This window comes from Pongo pygmaeus, chromosome 5 (genome assembly GCF_028885625.2).
Source record: "Pongo pygmaeus isolate AG05252 chromosome 5, NHGRI_mPonPyg2-v2.0_pri, whole genome shotgun sequence".
Taxonomy (NCBI): Eukaryota; Metazoa; Chordata; class Mammalia; order Primates; family Hominidae; genus Pongo; species Pongo pygmaeus.
Genome location: NC_072378.2, coordinates 110,426,624 through 110,435,774, shown reverse-complemented (window position 1 = coordinate 110,435,774; position 9,151 = coordinate 110,426,624). Strand labels below are relative to the sequence as shown.

At 48.2% G+C, this 9,151-nt stretch overlaps 1 protein-coding gene across 1 annotated transcript in view; it reads left to right on the top strand.

The window, feature by feature from the left end:
* Positions 1-309: 309 nt before the first annotated feature.
* Positions 310-9,151, top strand: part of SLC22A16 (solute carrier family 22 member 16) — a 52,264-nt gene continuing 43,422 nt past the window's right edge. Inside the window, exon 1 of the mRNA XM_054491726.2 lies at positions 310-417. Within this exon, the coding sequence (XP_054347701.2) occupies positions 365-417 (53 nt within the window). The 5' untranslated portion in view covers positions 310-364. The remainder of the gene's footprint in view (positions 418-9,151) is intronic.

Here is a 9,151-nt window from a genome sequence, read left to right as displayed (position 1 = left end):
GGGGCTTCCCTCGAGCGTGGCGATCCCGCGGACACGGTGCCAAGAGCCAGGCTGGGCGGCGGGGCGGGTGGGAGAGCGGCGGGGCTAGGGGCGCGGGCACCATGCGACCGCGGGCGCCGGGACCACAGCGCGCCGGGGAGGAGGCCGAGGCGGCGGGAAAAAGCCGAAGATACTTGTGGGGACCGAGAGGCCAAGCGACGGAGGGAGAAACAGAATACAGCCTCGCGCTGGTCCCGAGCACTAGGACGCGCGGGGAGCGCAGGAGGCCGGGCGGGGAGGTTCCGGGCGGGGCGGGGCGGGGCGGGGCGCGCTACCCGCAGCCCCCGGAGCTCGGCTAACTCGGCGCCCAGTGCACTGCCGCACCATGGGGTCCCGCCACTTCGAGGGGATTTATGACCACGTGGGGCACTTCGGCAGGTATGGGGGCGGGGTGGGGCGCGCCACGCGGGAGGCGGCGCCGAGGGGTCTGTTTCTTTCCGTTGCGGCGGGGTTCTCGCGCGGCGCTCGCGATCCGAAAACATCTCCACTCCCTCCTTCCCCCGCGCCGTCGGGACACAGGCGTCCAGACGCCGGCCCCGAGCTGGGCTTCTCCTCTACGCCTCTGGCAGCGGGACCTGGCATGGTGAGGAGAGGCGCTGGGCTCGCTCGGAGTGCGCCTGCTGCCGGGCAGGAGCGACCTGGCGCGTGCTCTCCGCGGCAGCAGATGCTGGAGGCCCCCCTCGAGGGGCCAGATCTCACGCGTAGGGGTTGCCTGTGCCTGGCCGCCCGTTTCTCTAATCCGCCGCCACTTCCCTAGACGGCTGCCTTGGGGCCTCCCTCTGTGCCTGGCAGGTATTCCCCAGGGACAACCGTTAGTCAGAGTTGGTTGCCGTTTATTAAAACCTAATACGTGCCAGGTACACTGTACCTGGCGCTTACACATAGTTCTTCATTTGCTATTCACCGGGACCCTGCAAAGGAGGTGTTCAAATCCTTATTTTAGTAATTGGGAAACAAGCTGGCGGGGTCAAGGACTCATAGCCAACGCATGGTGGAACCACGTTTAACCTTCGTACACCCTCTTTTCATTTGTCAAATTGATTTAAAAATTTTTAAATTATTCATTCGTTCTTTCACTCATGGACAGAGCTCCTCTATCTGACTTAGAGTGTTTTGAGAGGGGAGGTAGCCGGGTGAGGGGCCATGCAGCGTGATGGCCGGAGATTTGGAGCTGCGTCTCAATCCTGGCCTGCTACTTACCTCTGATATGATTCAGGAGATACTTTGTGTCTCAGTTTCCTATCCAGAAAACGGGAATCAGGCTTAGCGAAGAGATGATGTGGTGCTGTTCTTCAAGGTGGAAGGTTGCATGCGTTTTTGTTTTGATTCCCAGTGTCTGCAAAAAGGATAGAGGAAAGGGGCAGGAAGCCCCAGCTGTTTCCTGCTTCCTCTGCTTGCATCATTGAACGCTGCCTTGTGCCTGGCTCGGTCATAAGCCGTTGGTACATGTTACTTCCTTTAATCTTCACTACAGCCTTATAAGGTTGGTAGTATCACCCTCTTCTCACAGATGAGAAAACCAAGGTTTCTGCCTAAGCACAAATCTAATACTTAGCAGGGCAGAATTGGATGCCATTGGATGCCCATCACCTCCACAGCCCACACTCTCAACCATGATGCACTCCTGAGCACGGTTAGGTGACGGCTCCTTGGCTGGGCCAAGCTCTTTATGTATGATCTCATTTCATCCTTCTGGAAGCAGAATAGCACAGAGGTTAAAAGATCAGTTTTAAGGCTGGATGTCTAAGTTCCCATTCTGGCGCTACCACACATTAACTATATGGTCTTGAGCATTTTATTTACCACTTTCTTATCTGTAAAATGGGGCTAATAATAGTACAAATGTTTTCAAATAGGAGTAGTGAAAATGTGTATATGAGGACTCTGCATGCAGTTTCTCATCCTTACAGTAACTCAATGAGGTAGGTGGTGCTAACACCTTAGTTCCCCTGTGTTTTTTAGGGATTAGCTGAGGTAATTATATTAGTTGGTGTTTGACTAAGGTGCCCTATCAAACAGATTCCTCAAATGGAAGTTTATACCTCTCCAGTAACTGCCCACAGCAGGATCTGTGCCACGAGGCCATTCAGGGACCCTGGCAGGTGGGGCAGCTCTGCCATCCACTGCATGGGGCTCCCTGTCTGTGCCTGGAGCAGCTGCTCACCCATGGTGACAGCTCACTACGGTGAAGAGGGGGCAAATGGGTTTGAGGAGACAGCTCTTAGCTGGCCACCATAATGTATGCAAAAGTCTTATTATTCAGTAAGTTCTCAATAAGTCATGGCTATTATCGTTACCTGAGTTCCCATATTGGTGGTCAGGGTTGACTCGTGAAAGCAGCTTACAGGAGGGAAAAGGGTAACAAACCACTGCTTATATAGCAGAAGATGAAAACAGTGTGACTGTAACACAGTACCCCATTTTTCTCAGATATTTGTTCTAATTGGTCTCTATTCTTTATAAACAGAGGAAAGTTATTGTGATGATTATTTAGTCCTCTCTTTAAGGGAGCCTAGTGAAAGTATTAAGTAGAGCAGTGGTCCCCAACCTTTTCAGCACCAGGGACTGATTTTGTGGAAGACATTTTTTCCACAAACCTGGTCCCTAACCTTTTTAGCACCAGGGACTGGTTTCATGGAAGACATTTTTTCCACAGACCTGTGGTGGGGTCGGGAGGATGGTTTCAGGATGAAACTGTTTCACCTCAGATCATCAGGCATTAGATTCTCACAAGGAGCACTCAACCTAGATCCCTCGCATGTGCAGTTCACAATGGGGTTCACGTTCCTATGAGAATCTAATGCTGCCGCTGATCTGTAAGGAGGTGGAGCTTAGGAGGTAATGCTCGCTGGCCGCTGCTCACCTCCTGCTGTGTGGTCCGTTTCTAACAGGCCATGGACCAGTCTGGTCTACGGCCCGGGGCTTGGGGACCCCTAAAGTAGAGAACCCTGATTACCTCTCATTTCTCATTGGTCATTTCTAGAATAAGGAAGCAGTATTCTAGTCACCTTTAAAAGGGGAAAACAGGCCAGGTGCGGTGGTTCATGCCTGTAATCCCAGCACTTTGGGAGGCTGAGGCAGGCAGATCACGAGGTCAGGAGCTCGAGACCAGCCTGGCCAAGATGGTGAAACCCCGTCTCTACTATAAATACAAAAATTAGCCATGCACAGTGGCAGGCGCCTGTAACCCCAGCTACTCCGGAGGCTGAAGCAGGAGAATTGCTTGAACCTAGGGGGTGGAGGTTGTAGTGAGCCAAGATCGCCCCACTGCACTCCAGCCTGGGCGACAGAGCGAGACTTTGTCTCAAAAAAAAAAAAAAAAAAAAAAAAAGCTGGGCGCAGTGGCTAACGCCTGTAATCCCAGCACTTTGGGAGGCTGAGGCGGGCAGATCACGAGGTCAGGAGATCGAGACCATCCTGGCTAACACAGTGAAACCACATCTCCACTAAAAATACAAAAAAATGAGCCTGGCATGGTGGTGGAGGCCTGTGGTCCCAGCTACTCAGGAGGCTGAGGCAGGAGAATGGCGTGAACCGGGGAGGCAGAGCTTGCAGTGAGCCGAGATTGCGCCACTGCACTCTAGCCCGGGCGACAGAACAAGATTCCGTCTCAAAAAAAAAAAAAAAAAAGGGAAAACAGGATACCTGAGAAGAACTAAAATACCATTCGAGGATTTCTCCTGAAACCATATCGTAGTTCCATAAACTTCACAGCTTAAGCTCTATATGAAAAGAAATTGAGGAGACTGAAATTTAGGCACCTGTGTTGGGAGGATCTGAACCTGGATCCCTGAGTTAGTTGTCCTGGGATAAGAGGAGAGACGGTTTAAAAGTTTAGAGTTGAAATGTGGAGCCTGTGGCAGACCCTCATCGATGGATAGAGGTAGGGTTTTGTTTTGTTTTGTTTTGTTTTGTTTCAGTATATAGAGTTTTTCTGGCTCTTTTTTGACTTCAGCGTATGAACATCATAACATCTATCATTTATATACAGCTACGGTGTGTCATACAGTGCTTTCCACGTGTTAACTCATTTCATTCCCATAAAGCCCATAGTTTAGATGAGGAAACTGAGGCACAGAAAGGCTAAGGATCTTGCTCGTGGTCCCTGGTGGTAAGTAACAGGGCCAAGATCAAACCTTGGCAGTCTGGCTCCAGAGTCCATGCTCTTAGCCACAATGGGCTCCACCAGTTACGCTTTTATACAGAATGGTATAATCTAGGACTGAAAGCAATTTTCTTCATCCGTCACTCAGACTGCATGGGTCCATTCCCTGGGGCTTCTGGCCGCCTTTGCTTTTCCTCGCCTCTGGGTTTTCTGCCGATTGTGTTTGTGTGATTATTTTTCCATTAGTGTGTCATATCTATAAGCCTGTTGTCCTGGTGGACCCCTAGGTTGGGTACATGCATGACACCTCTGAGGGCCAAGAATCTTCGTAAAAGAGAGAGTGATGTGTTAGAATGCTAGACGCCTAAGGAAATGGGGTTTGGTTTTTTTTCAAGAGGTTATTCTTGCAAAAGGGAAAGGGAAATTTGAATTGAAGGAGTGCTTAGGACCTTTCTAGCACATGGAAAGCGCGTTTATGTGAACTAGCATGGCTTGATTGGGGGCCACTTAGTGGTTTATTATTTTGGGGGTATAAAGTATGAGAGTGAGAGAGGCAGGAGGTAAGCTTACAGTCATCTCCACGAGTGTTTTTGTAGGTCATGCTGCAGAGTTGGGGTGTCAGAAGATTACTGTGCAGTGCAGAAGGTGGATTGGAGGGTCAGCGAGTGGGGCAAGGGGGCCGGTGAAGACCTAGATAAGAGCCCAGGTGAGAGAGAAAGAGGGTCTGGAGAGTAGGAGTATGGGCAGGGAGAACCAGACAGTTTTCGCAGGTGGAGTTGATGGGACCTCTTGGCCCTAAGGCATGAAGGAGAAGTGAATGGGACCACATGCCCCTCCTAGCCCACCCCATGTCCCATGCCCTGGATTTCTAGTTTGTGTGGGTGACGGTAGCCTAAACTCAGACAGTTACCCTCCAGGCGGGGCAGTCCTAGATATCGAGCTCAGTTTGAGATTGGTTTACCTTGAGTTCCTTGTGGGAATTCCAGGTGGAGGCATCCAGTAGGAAGTTGGGTAGATAATCTCTCGCTCAGGGAAAATGCCCCCTTGTCAATATGGATCAGGTGGCCACCCAGGGCTGCAGTCCAGCTGGCCCAGTGCCTCGTGGACAGATTAGGCATGCCTGGCATCTATTCCAGCTGTGCCTCAGAAGGGGCGTTGCTGAATACTTTTCCCTCTCCCTGGGCCCTGTAGATAGAAAACTTTTAAATTGATATATTACATATATGCAGAAAAGTGTCCACCATAATCTACAACCTGATGAGTTGTCATACAGTGAACACACCTGTGTTAACCCCACCCAAATCATCTCCTCTTATGCCTTCTCCCAAGCCCTACTCCGTCCCTGTCCCCCAAGCTCACTACTGTCCTTACATCAACCATACTAAATGTTACATAAGTGGGGTAAAAGGCACTTGCCCTTTGGCTTCTTTTGCTCCACACTGTGTTTGTGAGATCCACCCATATTGTGTGTCACAGAGGTTAGTCGATTTTCATGGCTACATAGTATTTAATGGCACAAATATTTCACGGTTCATTCATTTACTGTCAACAGACGTTTAGACTGTCTCCAGGTTGGGCTTATATGAGTTGCCTTTCTTGCATTTGTCTTTTAGGGTAGGGTTATATGTTGCTTAACGACAGAGATACTTCTGAGAAGTTCATCGTTAGGTGATTTTGTTGTTCTGCAAACATCACAGATTATATTTACACAAATCTAGATGGTACAGTCTGCTACACACTTAGGCTCTATGGTATAGCCCACTGCTCCTAGACTACAAACCTGCACAGCATGTTATTGTACTGAACACTGTAGGCAATTGTAACACAATGGGAAGTATTTGTGTACCTAAACATGGAAAGGGTGTGGTAAAAATATGGTATTAATATTATTATCTTATGGGACCGCTGTTGTATATGTGGTTCATCATTGACTGAAACGTCATTTTGTGGTATGTGGCTCTACTTGTGTATGCATTTCGCTGGGTAGATACCTAGGAGATGCTGTCACAGGCGGTGCATGTGGTCAGCTGCCAGAGAGTTTTGCCAAGTGGTTATAACAAATGTCACCCTCACAAGCTGTTTATTGGTTTTTCAGTTGCTCCACAACAATTGTCCAGTATTTTGAATGTCAAACCTTGTACCAGTACATAGTTTAACCAGAAAACTAGATATCCTGGGGCAATGTTTTCATCCGTATCAGCATCTCCTAAGAAGCTTCTTAAGCTTGTAGAGGCCTTGACCCCACCTTAGACCTCCTGAATCACAATTGCTAAGGGGGGGCAGAAAAGACAAATCCTAGCTTCAGAGGCCTGCCAGGGTGGGTGCTGTGTTGGGGTGTGTGTGTGTGTATGTGTGTGTACAAGAGAAAAAGAGACAAAGAGAGAAGGAGAGGGGAAGAGAGAGAGAGAATAGTTCTCGTGATGACTGTGGGGGTCACTGGCTGAGGAAGAAAAAAACTTGAGGCCAGGAAGGTGGAAACAAACCGAAGAAGCTGGTAGGATCTGAAGACTGGACGTCTGAATGGTGCTGGAAATGGGGTCAGTGGGAAGGACGGGGGAAGTAAGAGGGTGGGAGGTCATGCTCAGAATGTGAGCTTTTCAGTGGTGGAGCTGTTCCAGGTAGAGACTAGTTAGGGAACAAACCCAAATGCCTCAGGTAAATTTTAGGCAAGTTAAACATGCCTGCTGTTTGCAGGGGCTGTGTTGTCATTTGCTGAGTTGAAATTTCAGGGATGGGAGTCAAATAATTATAAATATGTGCACCATACATACATGATTTATGTTCTATTTCCAGTCATGTTCATCTGGGATTGTTATTATAAGGTGCTCCTTAGGCTCTCAACAAAATTTAGTTTCAAGAGGACGTGATTTTCATGCCCCTTATTGCCATGGTGTCTAGCGGGTAGATGCTGGTCCACCACAAGCCACACTGTAATGATCTGGATGGGGTGATTCTCAGACTAGGAATACTCCTTTAGTTAAAAACTACATGCTACCCTTTCCCTCTGGGATCTCCTAGGAGTATCTATACTTTTATCATACTTTCACTATAATTTCTTTAACCAGTCTCCTGTCAATGGACATTTCAGTTTTCTATGTTTTGCAGTTACAGACAGGGCTGAAAATAAAATTTATAAATTAACTTTGGGAGAGTTGATATCTTTGTGATGTTGACTACTGGTTACTTTTAGGGAAGTCAAGTTTTATTATTAACAAGAGCAGACAGTAACACCCATTAGTGTAATGTCTTTTAGCAAAGCAGAGACACCTAGGTGCTTGATTTTACAAAAAATTAGTACATATGAACTGTATTCTTAAGCAAGATTAGTTTCCCATTTTATTTACATCAGCGATTCACTAAGCAAAGATTTTTTTTAGTTTGTCAGCTGGCTCACAAACTCTGATGTATGTTGGGATGATTAAATGAGATAATGAGTGTGAACATGCTTTAAAGTATGATCCAATGTAAGGTGTTAGTATTTATTTATTTTTGATACAGGGTCTCTCTCTGTTGCCCAGGCTAGAGTGCAGTGGCGTGATCTTGGCTCACTGCAACGTATGCTTCCAGGTTCCAGCTATTCTCCTGCCTCAACCTCCTGAGTAGCTGGGACTACAGTCGCCTGCCACTACCTGGCTAATTTTTGTATTTATAGTAGAGATGGGGTTTCACCATGTTGGCCAGGCTGGTCTTGAACTCCTGACCTCAAGTGATCCGCCTCAGCATCCCAAAGTGCTGGGATTATAGGCACGAGCCACTGCGCCCAGCCTAAGATGTTAGTGTTATAGAGTATGCACAGTGACCAAGACAATGCTGAATAAGCTGCTATGTACAGCACAGGCAGGAGTGAACAGAGTAGAGTGGAGAGGGGAGAATTGACTTCTGCTGTGTAAGATGAAGCCCATCTACAATCTGTGCAATAGAAGCAGACTGGATGGCACTGTAGGGTCAAGGAGTCTCTTAAGAGAGCCATTCTTATTGACTGGAAGATGCTTCTTGAGAAAATGCCAGGGAAGGAAGAAACACCTCCTGAATGGACAAGCCTGTTTCCCAAGGGCAGGTGACCCACCAGCCATGCTAGGTGCTCACACCCATGAGGCCACAGGCAATATAGCAACCCCAAGGCTCTGTGGTGACATGGCAGCCAGTGCAGGGGCTGGGGACGAGGGATTCTGACCTGCAGATGTGAGGGTCAGCACCACTCATCTTCAAGCCAAGATGTTAGCCTGTGGGGTCTTTTGAGCAAGAGCATCACAGGCCTGTCTTCTCAGCCTACTGTTCCTGCCCAACCCCTCTGTCTAGGATGGACTGAGGCTGATTTCTTTTTTTCTTTTTCTTCTTCTTCTTCTTCTCTTTTTTTTTTTTTTTTTGAGACAGAGCCTCGCTTGCTTACCCAGGCTGGAGTGCAGTGTTGCGATCTTGGCTCACTGAAACCTCCACCTCCCAGATTCAAGCAATTCTCCTGTCTCAGCCTCCTGAGTAGCTGGGACTACAGGCACGTGCCACTATGCCTGGCTAGTTTTTGGTATTTTTAGTAGAAACAGGGTTTCACCATGTTGGCCAGGCTTGTCTGGAACTCCCAACCTCAGGTGATCCACCTGCCTTGGCCTCCCAAAGTGTTGGGATTACAGGCATGAGCCACCATGCCTGGCCTGATTTCTGATCATTTTACTACTGGCAGGGACATATTAATGTTTTTGGAAAAAACAGAGCTAGCTCCCATTAGCCCATCAAGCACTGGGGCTCCAAGCTCTTCTCTTGGCTGCTCATCCCAAAGAAACCCTAAGAATAGGAATTAGTGTGTTCTTTCTCATCCTGGAGCTAGAAGAACACTACTTATTTCCCGCCTGCATTTTGCTTTGTAGTTTTCTTTCGTGGACTAGCTAGCTACAAGGGCCAGTGCCATAGATAGAGTTAAGTTTTGAAACTGTGGCCAACATGACCAGCCTGTGGTGTCCTGATAGCCACAAGACTTGAAATTCATTCCATTTAACCTATTATTTATCTACA